This window comes from Pavona decussata, unplaced genomic scaffold (genome assembly GCF_977016875.1).
Source record: "Pavona decussata unplaced genomic scaffold, jaPavDecu1.1 SCAFFOLD_61, whole genome shotgun sequence".
Taxonomy (NCBI): Eukaryota; Metazoa; Cnidaria; class Anthozoa; order Scleractinia; family Agariciidae; genus Pavona; species Pavona decussata.
The window spans coordinates 3,106,024-3,125,000 of NW_028145482.1; the positions used below are offsets into that span (position 1 = coordinate 3,106,024).

Here is an 18,977-nt window from a genome sequence, read left to right on the forward strand (position 1 = left end):
AGAGCGCATGCCTGAAGTAGGTGGATACCGTATCCTTGATGTGATTTAATTGGCATCAGTATTTGAGTTAGTTGTTGTAAGGAATGTTAAGAGCAAAGCGTGACATTGCGGATGGAATGAATCATTTTATACATCGAAGAAAGAAAAGAAATTTTTTTTACGTAAACCAACGTCATCTATGGAATGAGAGCTATTGGGCATGGGGCAAGTGCTGGCAAGAGATTTTGTGCTGTTATGAATATGCAACCTCTTCCAGCCCCAAATGCATACAGCAGACATAACAAGGCTTTGATGGAGGCAGCCAAAAAAGTTGCTGGCGAGTCAATGCAAGCTGCTGCAAGTGAGGTACACCGTCTCGAAGGCAGTAATGATGACATAGCTAATTGTGGAGTGATGGCACCTCGCAAAGAGGGCACTCCTCAATGAATGGTTGCGTAACAGTCCTTTCCATGGACACTGGAAAGTGCCTGAATGTGAAAGTCTTAAGTAAGGTGTGCCATGCTTGTAAAAAGCATGAAAATCAAGAGGATTGTATGGACGAACGTTTATGGCAGGCTGACCATCAAGGGAAATGCAAAGCCAACTATCAAGGCTCTGCTCCAGCAATGGAGACGGAGGGTGTGAAGCGAATCTTTGAACGTGGCGAAGAGAAAAAATAAACTTTGCCACACTCAGTTCTTTGGTGATGGGGACAGTAACGGGTTCAATACAGTTGAGAACACTTACAAAGACAAGGGTGTGAACATTGTTAAAAAAGAATGTGTTGGACATGTTCAAAAACGTGTGGGAACTGCTTTGCGAAATCTAAAAAAAGGGAAAAAAAAGGACTTGCAGGAAGAGGGAAACTTACAGATGCAATGATGGACAGGCTCCAACACTACTATGGCATAGTTATTCGGAGCAATGTTGGACACCTTGACAAAATGAAAAAGGCCATCTATGCCAGTTTATTCCACTGTGCATCATCTGAAAGGAGAGACCTTGATCATCATTGTCCCAAGGGAACTGAAAGCTGGTGTCAGTTTAACGAAGACTGTGCAATGGAACAAGTCTGTATAAGCCTGGGCCAGGTCTGACTGACGAAGTGAGGACTCCTTGCTTGAGAAGTGTTTTAATGGAAAAAACCCAGAACCAAAATGAGTCATTGAATGGGATGATCTGGGAGCGTGTGCCAAAGGATAACTTTATTGGCTCAGAAGCCTTTCAGTTGGGAGTTTTTGATGCAGTTGCACACTTTAATATTGGTTGCCAGGCTGGACTGAACATTTTATCACGAGCTGGGTTACAACCTGGTGAATTTTGTGTAGCTGCATTTAGACAAACAGACAACCTTAGAATACATAAGGCAAATTACAAGTCAGCTGAAAACGACAAAAACAGACGGAAAATTCTAAGAGGCCAAAAGAAGCAAAAAGCGGACAAAGCACAAGAGAATGAAGGAGTCACATATGCAGCAAGAGCATTTTGACTTTAGAAATAATATTGTATTTTGTGCAGTGTAATTGTAATGCACCAGCAGGCACCAATATGTGATATTTGGCAAGAAACATGCAATTCAAACTTTAAATCCGTTTTTTATCAATTTGCGCAATTGCACATATTACCGATATTCTACACATGATACCTCAAAAAGTAATTGAGCTTTTAACATGAAATTTTCAGAGGTGTTTGTTTGTGTTACTGCAGGAGCTGTACCTAAAAACTATTTAGATCTTTGAATTGCACCATTGCTGTATTGAAAAACCTTGAGGGAGGCTCCTTCAAATTCCCATTCCAAGAAAGGACAGTGCTTAAAATACCTTTAAATGTAAAGAAATTATGCTTTTTTAGGTACAGCTTTTAGCATCATTATCTAAGAGTACTACAAACCAATTTCATGAATTTTTGGCAAGTATCGGCTTAGTTATCCTGTTTATAAAGGAGGCCATTTTTTCTCCCCAGTGGCCTTAGTTAATCATTAAATGAGTCATGTGACCAAAATAAAGTGTTTTTCTATTCAACTTTTCATGATCTTTATTTTGGTACAAATAATGTTTTGCTACGTCATTGCAAAAAAAATTCATTTTTCTTGTATAAGACCACCAACATGCTGAAATTGACATGGACAAGGATGACTATTCTGTTCCCATGGATGTTCATTCTCTAACATGAACCCCAGATGACACTTGTAACATCCAATTATTTCATAAAGAGAATGACACTGATACAGAAAGTGAATAAGAGGACACACGCAGACTCCACAGACAAGTAAGCGATGACGTTGAACAGAAGCTAAAAACGGCTGATAACAATTTTCATGTGTACTACATGAAACATTAGAAAGTTTACAGAAACATGTCAAAATCAAGAGGAAAGGCCCCTCAAGCAGCACTTGTCACAGCATTTGCAAATTTGGTAGAGATCAAAATGAACTCATTCTACCCATTCTCCAAAATGGGGGGGCCAGAATCAGAGTATAACCCACTTCAATACCAGCAAGAAAGTCAAAGATAAAAGAATCAAAAGTACAAGCAACTGGTCCAAAGCCAAGTTTTAAAGGGATAAAGGGAGAAGAAAGTAACGAAAAACAGTTGAAGTTAAGAAAGACTGCCTTCAACATAAAAAAGCCAGCAAAGTATAGCAAAAAATGTAAAATTAAATTTTCCCAATGCTGGGCACACTCGTTAGTTCACTACCTATTCTAAACAGGGATTAATTTTGCGCACTATTTTTGTGACCTGCAAAAAATCAGGTGACTTTTATCTGGCACTGACAGTCATCTGATTTGATATCTGACACCTGATTTTCATGGAACCAAAAAAAAGAATGAAAGTCACATGTTTAGGTTGTTGCTAATTACAGTAGTAATAATGCCCAATGCGGAAGATGTCCCACTTATACCAGGGAGAGGGAACTGCTGAAATTGACTAACGCATAAGCCTAAGTTTAAGGGGGCATCCTACCTTATTTTGTTAGAAAAAGTTCAAAATTTTGGAAAAATTAAATTTTATCCAGAAATATTCTTTAAGCATTTAAGAATCAAATGAAGTGGTGTTTTTGGTGTTTTTCCATTTTATTGAAGGTGTCTTCTATAGAATTTTGTTGTTGTCTCGTTTCCGTGGCAACGAACGCTGTTTACATGTCTATAAACCGTTTTTCAAAGTCGCCAAAGAAAGATATTTGAAAGCAAACAACACAGATTGTTTTCAGGAGGCCTGGGAAAGAGGGGGCAGTTCGAGTGGTGTTACACAACGCATTTAACTACCCAATATGCTTCGGAAACATGTGGTCGACAATACGTTTCGGTAACAAAGTCTAGGTTGAATCTTTTGCCTTGTTTCTCTTCCGAAAATGCCTCGAAAGTTCCGTTCACAGAGAAAAAAAAGAAGAGAAACTCTGCTGGAAATCAATAAACAGAGGGAGAAAGCTCATTGTCTTCCAAGCAGTCCGATGAAACATCAAGCAAAACTAAACATGGCGGTGAAGGAATGTCATCACCGAAAATTGCGAAGGGAAAGCGGCGTTGGTCCGAAATTGAGGACGAAAATTCAGATGAAGAATTTGATGTTTCAGTAGAGTGTTCAGGGAGACGAATCTTTGACATTGAAAGCCTGGCTTCAGCGATTGAAGTAGCTGCTGTTTGTAACGAATGCAAGAAAGGATCCCTGCTTCTTCGTGAGGATGGCAAATTGGGACTGGCCAGCCACATTACTCTCCAGTGTGTAGTCTGTGGTGCGGAAACGGAATTTCATACTGACAGGAAGACAGGAAGGTTTTATCCCATCAGTTGCACTGTTGTCTTTGCTGCAAAATCTATTGGGCGTGGGTATGCTGGGTTGTCAAGATTCTGCAACAGTCTGGACCTCCCAGGTCCCATGGCGAAAAAAACCTTTAAAAGACATTCAAAACAAATAAGGGATACAGCAGTTTCAGAGGCCAGAGCAAGCATGAGTGCTGCTGTAGAAGAGGTTAGGCAGCTAAATAACTGTGATGATGATGACCTTGCTGATATTGGTGGGACATGGATGAAAAGAGGACACAGCTCTCTTTAGGGTGCTGTTTTTGCCCTTTCTTGGCAAACTGGGAAAGTCATTAACTATTCTGTACTTTCTAAGTTTTGCTACGAGTATAATTACTGGAACAACCAAGATGACAGACCCTTGCAAGACTACCTTTCATGGAGAGCAAACCATGTCTGCCACAATACCCATGAAGGATCAGCCAATTCCATGGAAAAGGAAGGTACCGTAGCCATTTACTCCAGATCAGTAGAACAAAACAAGTTGCGTTACGTGACTATGATCTCGGATGGAGACTGCAAAAATTATAGCACTGTTGTGCAATTGAAACCTTATGGTAACAATGTTGCTATAGTGAAGGAGGACTGAGTCGGACATGTGCAGAAACGAGTGGGACGGAGGCTGAGAGACCTAAAGAACGCTAACAAAGGAAGAAAGCTAGCCGATGGAATGTCTCTCAAGGGCAGGGATCGTTTGACCGACAAACGAATTGACTTGTTCCAGAAATATCATGGAAAAGCCATACGGAGCAACAACAGCAACAAAGAAGGGATGAAAAGAGCAATCTGGGCTATTTTGTACCATTCTGCTTCATCTGATGATAACCCTCAGCATCAATTTTGTCCCGAAGGAGAAACTTCCTGGTGTGGCTGGCAGCGAGACAAAGCGAAAGGCACTCATGACTACAAGCATAAGTCTCCATTACTACCAGCAGTTGTTGAGGTTGTGAAACCAACATTTGAGGCTCTGTCGGCTGATGAACTATTAGACCGTTGTCTGGAAGGAGCTACTCAAAACCAAAATGAGTCTTTGAACTCTACTGTGTGGAACTTGTGCCCTAAGGAAAGCTTTGCTGGCCTCAATTCTGTGGAAACAGCATATGCTATGGATGTTGCACCCTTCAATGATGGCTCACGCACAGCAAAAAATATTATGAGAAGGCATGGCCTGAATCTAGGGCAGTACATTTCTGAGAGGGCAGAAAAAGAGGGCACCAACCGGGTTAACCATGGAAAAAGAACGTCCAAAGCGGGTCCACTGGTTGCAAGACAACAAAGGAGGACTGAAAGAAGAGCCCAGGAGGAGAGGCACATTGACCATAAAGGAGAAACTTGTGTTCCTTGCAGATTTTGAGACTCCAATTTAATGAAATTTAAATTCTCAAACTTTCTTTTGCATTTTCCGAAATTGTTTCCCGAGCAAACTTTAGTGCCGTTTGGCAATTGTAACTTTGTAGCTTTTTGTCATAATACCCACAAACCATACATTTTTAGAATCTGTGATAAATTTGCCATGCAATGAACCACTAATTTAGCCCAATTCTTGCAAACTGTGATGTTCCTGGAGACTTGAATATTGTACTGTGACACAATTTTATCTCGCAGTTGCACAATGGGAGCATGACCTTGTCTGCCAATATGATGTAATTTTTAGCTTCATCGCATAAAGTTATCTCACCTGCTGTATGTGAAATTCAACTTGGTTTCTTACATGGTATGTTATGGTTACCATGCTAGCTACAATATAGGCATGACTGAAATGTGGGTCCAGATGTTTATTAAAATGTAGCAAATAGGGGATACCAAATTGTGAGGTTTTGTTTACATAGTTTGTTTCCTGCAGTTTAGTTTGATATATAGTAGGAATATTAGCAAGATTTAAACATTTTATTTGTGCAAGTCCTCATCTTGATAGTGATTGAGCTTGTAATGACAAGGTATACATAATATATTAATGCTCCATAATTTTTAGCATTATTTTACTCATAGTAGGATTTTAGATAGAATACGCGGCTCGATGAAAGAGCACATCTTACTTGTATATATGAATTGATACCATGTCTAAATAAAGCTATGATTGATTGATGATTTCAATCTATGTCTGTATCATAGTAGCTGTGACTGGTATTAAGGCTATTAATCATATCTCCTGACAGTTTGTGTTTTATTTTTAGGGGTTATGCAGTGAAGAAAGGGGAGTCGGGATTCAGAAAATGGTTTCGCCAAATCAATGAGATACGTTCCATAAGAGACAAAGTGCCATCGATAGCTCTGACTGTAACAGCTACAACTTCGACCAGACTGAAGTTAATGCGGGCACTAGAAATGAAGAAACCATCTTTGCTGATGCGCAGAACATTAGTTATGCAGTTAAAGTGGGAGAACAAGTAGAACGTTAGTTATGCAGTTAACCCTTAGTTAACGTCTTAGATGGTTACCAGGGACTTGGCCACCATCTATATGTTGACAATTTTTACACTTCTCCCAAACCTTTTAAGGATCTTTTAGAAACTGGAACATTTGCATGTGGTACAGTGCAATCTAACCGCAGGAGTTTACCTTGCAGACTTAAAACTAACATTCAGCCAAGTGAAGCATCATTTCGCGTATCACAAATGCAGAGGGTTTTCTGACGGGGGTACATTGGAAGGACAAAAGGGATGTGTATGCATTGTCTGCCATACATGGCAATGTTGTTGCTGATGATTTGCCCCACAAACCTGAGCTCATTTCTGACTACAATAAGTTCATGGGTGGAGTAGACGACAATGATCAGCTATTGGCTTACTTTGCTGTCGGGCGTAAAACAATGAAATGGTGGAAACGAGTGTTTTGGAGGCTTATTGATATTGCTCTGGTCAGTAGTCATCTTCATTAACTAAGGCCTGGTAATGCATCAGTAACTCAGAAAGAATTCACGCTTTCACTATGCCATTCCCTTGTCCAGCCTCTTCTATCATTGAGGGCAAATCCTGGAGCACAAGCTGTGAGAGAACCAGGTCCTAGCCGTCCTCCACTTCCTAATGCTCGTCTGTTAGTCAAGCATTTTGGTACAAGGGCCAATAAAAGGAGGCGCTGCAGAGTTTGTGCTTATACCAGATATGATCAGCGAAATTTGAGACAAACAAAGACAAACTATTATTGTTCCAAGTGGGATGCTCACCTCTGTGAGCAGCCATGTTTTGAGGAATGGCACACCCGATCAAAGTTGAAATAGGCCTCAAACCCACCTTGGTCTTGCCAGAAGCATCGAAATTACTTCATTTAGCCCAAACAGAACCCTGTTTTTTTATTTCTTATTGAAAAAAAATAAAACTCATTCCATAAAGCTTTGTTGTGATTGCTGCCTTCCACATATTTGCTGCAGCCAAATTATGAATATTGGAAGTTTAGGGATGCATTTGAGAATGGAAATGTAAGTTCAGGAGAAAAATCCACAGTCCTGAAATTTTTATTGACAAAAGTAGTGGATTGAATGTTCTTTCTTACGTCATGTTTTATGAAGAAAGGTGGTTAAAGTTTTGAGAAAAAGAGATTAAAAGTGGAAAATTCAGTTCCTCATTTGCATATATGCATAAATTACGCAAATGTAGATTGTTGTCATGGTGATGTGAATTAATTATCTGTTGTTGTTTATGTGTCTATCACAATCGTCATTTAAGAAGCTTTCCAACGATGTATAATACACCCCTAATTGTTGTAATAGAACCCTTCAAAGAAATGGCAAGTTCAACAAGGTCAAGTGTCGTGATTTTAGTTTCAAAAAAATCTCAGGGGAAAAGGGTAAAGTTATCACTCCCAATCCTGCCAAAACCTTTCATGCAATGAGGAAAGAGCTTAAGGAACTGAAAGACAATTACCCTCGCACCATTATTTATTGTCAAACAATTAAAGTGACAACTTTTCTTTATGGGTGTTTTGGAAGTGACTGTACGTTGAGAATTCCATGGATCCAAAGAAAAGAACTGTGGAAATGTTTCATAGTCCAATTGATATATTAAACAGAAAGCACATTCTTTATTCGATGGGAATCCTGGAGGGCTCAGTCCGTGTGCAGATAGCAACCATTGCATATGGTATGGATATTGACTGCAAAGATGTCAAGGTTGTAATCCATTACGGACCTCCATACAACCTTGTGACCTACCTTCAGGAGAGTGGGAAAGCTGGATGAAAGAGCACAGAAAAACGTACAGCATTTATGCTCTATTCCACCTTGATGATGAAGCACTGTTCAGAAGATAAACCTCTCATGATCGCATGATCACAATCTGCAACTAGGATGCACTCATTCTGGTTTTGTCTTTGTTAATTTTTCAATAATGTATCATACACATGTAAGGTATAATTTGCAAATTTTTATGTAGTCCACATGCCAGTAATTATACCCTTTGTTATAGACACATCCTTGCTTCCCTGCACTTCAATGAAAATGTGAAAAGGCAAACACAGAAATCTGAAGAAGGGAAAGAGTACTTTAAGGTGACATATCCCAAGTTCAAACTGGGTGAAGAAGTTGTCAGAGAGGTTGCTGTGCCACCTACCTATGGTGAGTTCAGTGAAGAATCTGGTTGATAAAAAAGTCATTCATGAGTAACCTGTAGGTGTTGCAACTTTCTCAACAGTTTATGCACAAGAAATAAAGAAAGACCTATTCAGTTCGAACAACAAATCAGAACTGAAAAGTGTGATAGACAAGTACAGTTTCAAGGTCCCTGATTCCTTGACATCCCAGTTTGAAAATCGTGTTGGTAAGACTGATGCTGTTGAAAGTTACAGAGACAGACAGAAGAGAGAGGTCATCCATCTACATCCTTCAGGTAAGACACTAAAATCTACTACATAATGTGATGGAAAGGGCCAAGTCTTGATGTACTCATTCCAATGCCATACATGTATTATTCCAAGATTGTTTAGTATTTAATCATTTGTATGGCCACCCGCTGACCTGTCCTTATGTCACTTTTTCGTCATTTCTAGAAAATGGACCTATGTGGTTGTTTCAGTAACTAGTCCAGCCTTATAATAATTTATTGCTTCTGGTATTAAACATATGCTCACAGTTTGATGACACAAGCTTAGAAATGTGCACACACAAGCTGACGCAAGGACAATTAGCAAAACAGTAAACAAGTCAAACATGCAGCTCAAATTACAGCTGTGAAATTGAAACAGAAAAACCAATTTCTGAGAAACTTTTCTCTCAAATAGTTTCATTAATTGAAATATTACTGTTCGCTTCTTCAAAGATGACACTGGTGAGAATTTCATTCAATTGGTTTGTTCATTGCTCTAAAGTTCATGCGTGCTCACATAGCGATCTTGGCGAATTCCTACTCTGAAATGTCATTATTAACCATGATAATGTAAACTGTAATCCAGATTTTCTTGCATTTCCTGTGGTGACCCACCCACCCCACTCTTTTCATTTCTAAACTCAATGATGGGATGATCTTTTTTCCTATAGTAATATCATTTTATTCACATGTTATACTTTATTTTGTGAAGCAAATGCACCTTGGAACTCTAATAACTATTATCAGAATATTAACTTTATAATGTGTTCTGGTACATTTACTTTCTTTCAGGAGAACAACAAGATGCTTTGGAGACAACCACTGTAACAGAGACAGAGGCTCCAACAAGAAAACAGAAAAAACAAGCAAAGTGCCGTAAATGTGGGAATCCAATGAAAGGACACAAAGCTAGTCTATGCAGAACAAAGACTTAACTTTTGGACACTGTAACTACCCTCAAAGAACTCAATCTGTGAAAATTAGAGTCTAAGCATACCATGTCACCTACACCATTCACCCTAAGCCTTTTGTTTGGGATTTTTTTCAAACCTTTCTAAACATCTCATTGTATTTGGTTTAGTATTCTCATCAGCTTGTCTTAATTCCTCTAGCATAGCAATTTGGAGATGTACATTCTGAGGGCTTAGGGTTGGTTGGACAAAGGTGTGACATCCCATGAAATAAACGAAACTGTGTTTTGGGGATCACATGGTCTACGGTACTTCCTACAAAAAGTATGTGATTCAATATAGAACTAATGTTGGCAAGAATGCTGGAATGATTAGAAATAAATAAGACAAAGTACATTAATATTATTATTTATACCAATTCTGAGGATTTGAAACTGAGATTTGAAACATTGCTGTGTTTTTTTTAACTATATTCATTGGCACAGAAATATTTGTTGATGAAAATCGTAGAGGCTCTGCACATATTCTTGAGCATAGTTTAAGTTAGACCATACATTGAAATACCATTGACAAGGGTGGGTAGCTGCCATGAAAGTAACTACATGCAAGTAAATAAGTAAATTATTAAATCAGGCCTCAGGGACGTTAAAACTTTTTTTTACTTTTGACACATAATTTAAGTAGCTCTTCTGTTGAGTTCAGTTGTTCATTGTTTTAAATGTCATACTTTTATTCACTTCATTCACGTATCTCTGGGTAAGGTGAATACTCGTGGAAGAAGCACTCTTACACAACATCAGTTTAAGGCCTTGCTTAATTCCCTGTGTGGTAAAGATATATTTGTCTGTTTGACTACCGGCTTTCTTCACTTGGACTGAAACAGTTCCCAAGCGATCCAGTAGTTGCTGTTATCTCTCCGCTTAATTCTCTGATTGAAGATCAGATAGGGTCTTGTGAAAGGATGGACTTAAAAGTATGCAAAGTGGACTCAGAGAGCCTTGAACAGCTGAAGGACACATCCGACTTTGAAATTTTATATGCAAGCCCAAAGATATTTTTTCATTCAAGAAGCCAGATCGCTACTTCAGTAGTACAGCGCTGGACTTGTTGGAATTGTTACCGATCCATCTCACTGTATCGTGCATTGGTAAGATTTAAGAATAGATTTGGAAATTATTTTTTCCCATTCTTTCGATATCTAGTGAATTGTTATTATTCTCTCTCTTGCACGTGTTACTAGAAGCCACCAGTAGGGTCCTTTTTCTCAGAATAGATCTCATTACTTTGAAAGCTTGAGTAGTAAACAGATATTTCATAAAGCGGAGGCTATGCACAAAAAGAGAGTATTGATTGTTCACCTGATTGTTGGGGTGTTTACAAACTTACAGTGATCTCCATCTCTTGAGAGGGGTTGGTGCATTTCACAGTGTCTGATTGTGGTTCAAACACCAGAGGAAACAACACTGGTATTTCACTCAATTAATAATTAACATCTGCAAGAGTGTAATTCTACACCAAATGAGGGCATACGATCAAGTTTTTTAACAAAGACCTTGAAATGTACTTCCAAAGAAAACTGCTTGCCCTTGCCTTTAGCAAAACTCAAAAGCTTGATCTAATTCCAATATCTTTTGGTGTAACTGGGTCAACAGTCCAGCTCAATGCTGTCAAACAAACCACTTCAGACAGTTGAATCCACAGGCCTGGCCGTGTCCAGTTCCTGTTCCACAAGGAACAGACCCAAATTGACCCAACCAGCCTAGAAGAAGACGAAGAAGAGCAGTGGCAGGAGTTCCTGTTCCATGGTCTGGCCATGTCTACTCATGACACATACACACTACCCCAGAGAAAGACAATTATGTCTATTTTTATGTGTCTGTCACATTTGTCAGCAAAGAAGCTTTCCAGTGATGTATAGAACACTCCTACTTGTTGCAAGAAAACTCTTCAAAGAAATGGTAATGGTAAGGTGGGATAATTATGCGAAAAACTATTTACGCGAGGAATAAATTAACTGGAGAGCACATCATGTTTTTGCGCCACTTTTATAAGAGCAGCAACTTTTTTTTTATTTGTAAGAAGCGAGGGTGAAGAGATCGATGAAAACTTTTTGTAGTTTTCTGTTGACAAAGTTGACATGGCAGCAAAGATTGATCCTTTATTGAGGGCAAATAATAAACATTTATCTTCTTTTAAACAGTCGGTAAAAGATCGATTCTCATACCCTGTATGTTTGATGATTCATGTTTATGTTTGGTGTTTTTTGTGCATTTCTTTAGCGCCGATTTCAGTATTGCAGAACTAATGACTATTTCAGCACGAGGGGAAAACCAACTGGTGAATAAAATTTACTCAGAGTTCACACACATGAAACAGAAACCGAATTTCCCTTAAGGAAGAAAAATTGTTTATGGTCAATAAACAATAACCAGCTATACTTGTTAGTTGATGAATAGATGTACTGTTCTTAACTGGGATCAGTTTTCCTGTCCCTTGGGTGTGGTTGCCCAAACGTGTCAAGATTTGTTGCAGCATGCGCGTGCCTATTCTTCCGATTCGTGCTATCAATGTAGGCTGGTGTTGTCGCTAATATGAGTTATAACAAGCATGCTTTTTCAAGGACTTTTGTTTTCTTGGACAAGAGACGAACTTCTGTCCCGAGCAGCGCCGGAGTCGGCTTATAAATACAAGGCGGGTCAAGGAGGTATCGTTTATAAAGAACAGCACCTCCGCCAAGATGGGTGACAAGATCGTGCATGCTTTACCTTCTCTGACTGGAAAAGACCTTAGTGGGTAAGTTTGATGTTTCCAAGGTTAAATATCTGTAGATGTGTTATAGCCGTTTATATTTATTAAGATTGCTCCCATGAAAATTTAAAATCTGCCTGATTGCTTATATTTGTAAAGTGATCGCCTGATCGACTTCGTTACTGTTAAGAACACTCAAATTTAGCTCGGCTAACAGACCTTCTACCACTTGTGCTTCTTCTTTTGACATTCAGCCACTGCTAGCTGGTTCGAACCCGCTTAGTTATGTCCGCGGCTTCCTATCACCGATTCAGCAAATCGGTCCGAATTATCGGGTGTTTCCGCACGTTGACACAGCACAAGACTTTTGGCCTCCATTGATCTCAACTTCTTCGTGTTCGTCGGCAAACAGGGAAAACAGCCTCGTGGAAACTCAGCAAGTAAGGTTACCCGCTTCACGGGACTTACTAGAACGTTGGCAAAGCGCTCGCTCATGGAGTACCCTCAAGAATTGCGACAGCAGTAATGAATTGCCTGCCGGTGAGAAATCACGTTTATGAAAAGGTGATGAAAGTGGTCTCGAAGGAAGTAATTGGTCTGTGTTCCAAAAAAGACCCCTCGCTTGTCAGAAAAACGGGAAAAAAGGATCTGGAGAAGTTTGACTTGGAGGATGTTTGCAAGGAGTGGCGTAAGAGAGGTCCAATTTTTTACTCTTTTCTTCTCACATCTGCTGTCAACAAGAACACGAAACGTTCAATGTGGTTCGGAAGCCTAGCCGTTGCGGGATCTGTTCTGTTAAAACAGAAATTGTGAAATGAGCGCCACTGCAGCAATCATGGGTGTTCTTCTCAAGAGTAAGGCAGCGGAGGTACGGTTTTAAACGCTACAACTTATACCTTTAATGTGTTGTTTGCTAAACGCAAGTGTTGCATAGGCAGATACGGGTGCTGCTAATTTCCTCTTCTTCGTGATCGTTAAATGACATTAAATTAACCTTAACTTCAACAGTTGTCGTTCGTGCCTAAGATAATTCCCGCTGAAAGTCTCACGAATAACAGTAAACACCCACATAAAAAGAACCCGTGATTTTTTTACAACAGGCTGAAATGTTAGTAGAGAAGAGTAGTAAGCAGTGCTTGCAGGTGCGGTATTTATTTTTGACCAAATTTCAGCCTGGAGGTTCTTAATTTGCCGTTTCTTTTACGCGGGTGTTTACTGTAGTTGACTTTAACAAGCATTTAAATTTTAGTTTACTGTACTGAAGTGGCACGTGATCATTGTTGTTGTTACTATTAATATTAACATTACTATAAATCTGTTTTTGATCAAAAAGCATAGCAAATAATTTCTTCTATAATTTTTTTCTTACATTGAATACTTTTTGTGCCTAGTGGCTCGTCGTAGAGCCAACAAGGCACTATGTTATCATGCACGCACTCATGCGTGCGTATGTGTCCGTAACTCGGCTTTTTCTCGTATTCTTTTGCCAACAACGCGAGTAGAACGCGAGATCATTCGACCAATGTTCGTTTGTTTTTCGCATCTCGAGGAATGACGTAGATGGTAACGATCAACCCGATATCACTTTCGAGAAATGTTCGTTTGATTTTCGTATCCCGAGAAGACATGACGTTGCAAGGTCGTTCCATGTGCTCACATCACACAGCGCGTTTGTACTCATCGTTGGTAAGTTTTCTATGTTTTATATCTCCCTTTCCTTCTAGAGGCAGGCTGAACTTTCGGTTGAATTTCAAAGAATTTGATGTTAAAAGCAACATGAAGAGATTTTTAAAGAATTTTCTTGCTTTATCAGCAAAGAAACTGAAGAAAGTCTCCATGATTCTTCCCTCGATCAATGGCCGTGGACGAGCGCTTCGTGCCCAATCCTGTCTTTACATGCCTTGTTTAGCGATCAGTAACTTCTACAGAAGATGGAATTACCATGCAAAAGTAGGAAATCTTATGATAAACAGCCAAAAGGTGTACCACGACGGTCCTTCTTCGCTCGTTGGCGACTGTTTATATAAACTCCTTCGGGAGTGCCAAATGTCCCTTCGGGGAGCCATATCTAAACTCCCTAAAGAGTGCCAAACAAAATCCCTTCGGGGAGCCATATCTAAACTCCCTCGGGAGTGCCAAACAAAATCCCTTCGGGGAGCCATAAATTTATTAAAAAAAGACAACAATGACCCAACTTTGAAAGCACCAATCGAAGTTCAGCCTTGCTCTAATGACTTACCAAATAAATGTTAGCCGTGTAATGAAAAACGCAGACACTCTCGACTGTGTGTAAAACGTGCTAAATGTAGGATGAGAGAAAGAGAGCCGTCTCAGGTTAAGATTAAAACTATTATTGATTTGCTCAAAAAGAAAACGTCACGTGACAAACTTAAGAAAATGGTGTTCAGATGTGTACCTGTTTCATCTATTTTGTAAAAAGTTCCAAAATATTTCAAGCATTGGAAAATGAAGTTTATTCGCAAAGAAAATAGTTTCTATAGTTCACATTTTTATACATTTAAAGTTAAGGGAGAAAGATATTGTGTGGCTAAACGCAAAGTGTCATTATCAGGTGATGTTGAATTAAATCCTGGTCCTTTGACTGGGAATACTTTTCAAACCATTTCTGTTAACAACCAACATTCTGTATTGTGATATAGAATGCTTAAACATGGCGGTAAGCTGGAAAGATCTCCGCAATGCAGGTATTCCATGCCCCTTCCCGGTCAAGGCGAAGTCATTCAGGAATTCTCAACAGACTAATGGCGTATTTTATTGTGTAATCGGATAACAGTTATGAGAGGAAGTTTAAAAATGTCATTATGGCATTAAAGGTTTGTTTATGCATATGTGCGTAAGAACCACTATGATAGATATTTAGAAGAGTTACAACTAGGTTGCGTACTCACAGGCTGCCCAAGTTCATGTTGTTAGTTGTGGTGATTATATTGCATAATAGCGGTCACCGCGTAAATTTAATAGTTTGGATGTGAATATTTACGATTGGGTTTAGGAGGTAATAATTTCGAAAATTTGTCAATAAAAATTACGTTTTTTGTATATGATGTACTGTTTGTTGTTTGTTTGTCTCCTTTTGTTGTTGTTTTTTTAGTTCATTTTAGTGAGTTATTGTTTCCTGAGCTTTACACTTCTTCTCTTAAGGATGTGAAACGAGGAAACGATAATTCATTAAAATTACCTGAAATCAGTAAAAGGAGATAGAAACAAAAAATATAGCAGACCATATAGACAAGATCATTTTTATTTAAAAATTTTTGGAATTTTTACTTCTTAAACGCCATCGTAAATTTTCTCATACAAAATTCTCATTCAAACAGCTGGAAGAAGGCGTAGTGGAGCGACCACCTGTTGAAGTTACTGGAAGAGAGTTCTTTCTACCCCATTGTGCTGTTGTGAGAAGAAATGCTGAGACGACAAAACTGTGAGTGGTGTACGACACGTCTGCACGTACACAAGAGAAAGCCCTGTCGTTGAATGATTGCCTCCGTGCTGGACCTCCATTACAAAACAAGCTGTGGAGTGTTGTTGTTCGAGACCGATTCCATCTTGTGGTAATGGATGGCAACGTTCGTCGTGCATTCCTACAAGTTCAAATCCGAGAAACCGAGGGATGCCCTACGATTCCACGTATCTTGTTAGAAAAAATACTACCTGCGGACGAGTCATAGTGGATGCTGTAGTTATACCTAGAGTTTAAGTGGAGTGATTCTTCAAATAAACGAGCTAATTAACTAGGAAACGTTTAAATGGTGCGTTTTCGACACCGTGATCTACAATACATTTTGTAACCCCACTTTAGGGAGCTTTGCATGGGTAAGAGTTCAGAGTACCAAGTGCATATTTTTAATTGACTTCCGGTGGTCCCCCCCGTTTCATCCTGTTGCATGATTTGTTGCTTTTGTTAGAGGGACACATTGTACATTTACCCGCGCCAAAAACTCATTTTCGAACTCGAAGTAAACAAAATGTAAACTAGGGGCTGATGCTGTAGAATACAACAAATATATGTTTTCTTCATTCTTTAGTGCGAGAAACTAAATGATGAGTTTTTTACAAAACATTACAATCAGCTGGATCCTGCATTCTTTATGAGTGCCATTATGTGTCAGTAAGTGGGACGAAATGAAAATTGGGTCGATGGAAACCTTCATGTTTAGCTCATTCTAACAGCATGAGCAATCAAATGATGCATTTCTCGTTGAAACAGAAAATAAACTAGAATTAAACAAAATATAAACTAGGGGCTCATACTGTAAAATACAACAAATATGTGTTCTCTTCGTTCTTTAGTGTGAGAAACTAAATGATGCGTTTCTTACAAAACAAAACATTACAATCGGCTGGAGTTATGAAAGTTGTTTTTCTGATGACTAATGCAGAATACTATAGAGTAAAATTAGTATTTTATAGACAAAGTAGACTGTACGGTAGTATTGGTCAACAACTTTAGTGACATTTGGTGGCTCCTAAAGGAGCCGTTGTGAGACATCATTTTGTAATGATTCTTTTTTACTTCGGTAACCCATTCAGGTACAGAAGTTTGTTGTAGTCTGCATCTAAGTAGAACCACAGATGGCTTTTCTGCTCGGCATTTTTGAGGACAAAATCAACTTGGCAACGTAAAGCATGTATCGAGGAGAAACTTGTTTACTGTCACGAGCAGAAGTAGTAAAGGAAAGAAGGCATTTGACCAGAGTAATTGAAGGGGACGCATTGTTGGCCAAAGGAAATGCGGCTCATATTCTGGAGAAAACCTATAGGTGATACCGAAACCTTCAAGTTGGTTCTTTTTCTCATCAACAAGGGTTGTGAGCCAAGCCTTATCAGAAGATGGATAATGCTGGTGCAGTACTGGGCAGAATCAACAGTTAAAGTAGAAAAGAGGGCATGACATCACGCGTCCTTTTGAAAAGTGCGCTATAAAAGCTGCTATCCTGCATCATGGTTTAAATACTCTTAAATACAATTTTTTCACCTTCCCTCAACAGAAAGGTTGATTGTTTGGGTCAACAATTATTCAATGTAATCGCACTATTTATTGTTAGTAAATTTGCCGCAAACAACCACCCCCAGTCTATTGAGCCAGTTCCTATCAACACTATCATATCCTGAAGTGTACCAGTCGTTTGGTTTGCTGTTAGCTTGGTAAAAGACAGTTTTTTTAAACCGCTTTATCAGCGCGCTGGCCGATTTATTTTAAATTCCAATTTCCAAACAAGTTTGATATAAGATGCCTTATTAAAAAAAGAAACCTCTGAATTGCACTTCCTGTTCTTCATTTTTCTTTCCTTTTATTTAATAAACAAAGGACTCGCGTTGCTGGGTTGTCAATAATGTTAAAAAGTTGTTATAGTTGAAATCAAACACCTCCAATGTCTTAAAATGATTTCTAATTTAATCTCACCCTTTTATTGGTCAAGTTGCATTCCTTCCCCGCGTCGGAAACATGGAGGGCTTCAGTTTTCACTTGTGACCAAACGTGCAACCACAAAACATAATTTGAATCCTCCAAAATAGCAAATGGACTAAACCGTCTTGATCTGGACCTGCAGACTTACTACAAGTACGATTCAGACTGGTCCCTGTTACCTGAAAAGCTCCACAAGGTATGTGCTGAAATTTAATTTTTTTTTTTTTTGATGTTGGTAAGCTGTCTTGTTAAAGCAATATCTTTCTTTGGTTTAAGGTAAACAATAAATCTGTGATAGCTGGCATTGTGTTATAACTTTAGCTTGGTTCGCACTTGGTTGTCATTGCCTGGCTTTTGATTTTCGTAACATGACATGGATGTTATTTCGACAGATATGTCAACTTTTCAGAAAAGCAATGAGGCAGCGGGAAACAATTGTCCTCCTTGGGTTCCATATGGCCATTTCCTTTTGGACAGAACCGATGATCACGTGGATGGCCATTGTGCCTCCAACAGGTAAGGCTTCTTTAAATACTTGTAGCGGGCCCTGGTCATCATTCAAGAAACTAGTTGAGTTAAAATACCTTACTTTCAAAGTGTCGGACATGGGTGTGGCTGTATTTGTAGGCGTGGTTCCTCAGAAATTAATAGATATCACCACAAACTTCAGCATTATAAACTTAAGACGATACAGTACCGTTACTGCCAAATTCTTTACAGTTTTTGTATTGCTTTTCAAGTTTTAGAGTTTCTTTGACTTAGACAATTCCTAGTTCCTGTGGTTAGGACAACAGATATTCGTGCCCACGTAAGGCATGTGGGACAAATAAATGTATTATCTTTTGTGTTAGGTAGTCTTTCTCGCTACGTGTTTAAGAAAAACACCAGTTCTAGTCTATGATTTTACTGCGCTAACGTCAAGTTTGTAACGTCTACCTTTTTGAGTCTAAGATCCCTCAATTGGACACAGATGTAAGTTTTAATACCTTTTTGTGTCTAGTTGTTACTTTCGTATCAGCGAACTTTAACTTTCATTTCTATAGTTTGTAATACTAGTTCTAGTAAGTCTTGTACTTGCTACCTTAGTTACATTGGATTAAGTCACTCCTATGTATGTTTTCTGAAGTTAGTTATAGTTTCGTACTTAGTCGAACTATAGTTTATATTTCGTTATTTCTTAGTTTTCGAAACCGCTTCGCTTTACAATCACTTCAAAAACAACCACTTCACTTGTAACGCTTCATTAACGTCGCTTCATAATGGTTCAATAAAGGCTGTTTTACTATGGACTTTGTGGCAAACTTTGTTGTGGA

The 18,977-nt window shown here is 38.9% G+C and overlaps 1 protein-coding gene and 1 pseudogene across 2 annotated transcripts in view; both read left to right on the forward strand.

The window, feature by feature from the left end:
- Positions 1-18,977, forward strand: part of LOC146479110 (uncharacterized) — a 177,126-nt pseudogene that overhangs the window by 88,789 nt on the left and 69,360 nt on the right. The gene's annotated exons all lie outside the window — the stretch shown is intronic.
- LOC146479115 (uncharacterized) lies at positions 7,174-9,567 on the forward strand. The gene is made up of 4 exons (XM_085111125.1): positions 7,174-7,193; positions 8,179-8,327; positions 8,404-8,598; positions 9,367-9,567. The coding sequence occupies exons 1-4, from the start codon at positions 7,174-7,176 to the stop codon at positions 9,507-9,509; spliced, it is 507 nt and encodes a 168-aa protein (XP_084967251.1). The 3' UTR covers positions 9,510-9,567.

What these genes read in the sequence shown, in the direction of transcription:
- LOC146479115 (XM_085111125.1), top strand. Translation starts at nt 7,174, where the DNA reads ATGCATTTGAGAATGGAAAT. An exon ending in ATGCATTTGAGAATGGAAAT is followed by an intron (nt 7,194 to 8,178) that starts GTAAGTTCAGGA and finishes CCTTTGTTATAG; the next exon opens with ACACATCCTTGCTTCCCTGC. An exon ending in TGCTGTGCCACCTACCTATG is followed by an intron (nt 8,328 to 8,403) that starts GTGAGTTCAGTG and finishes CTTTCTCAACAG; the next exon opens with TTTATGCACAAGAAATAAAG.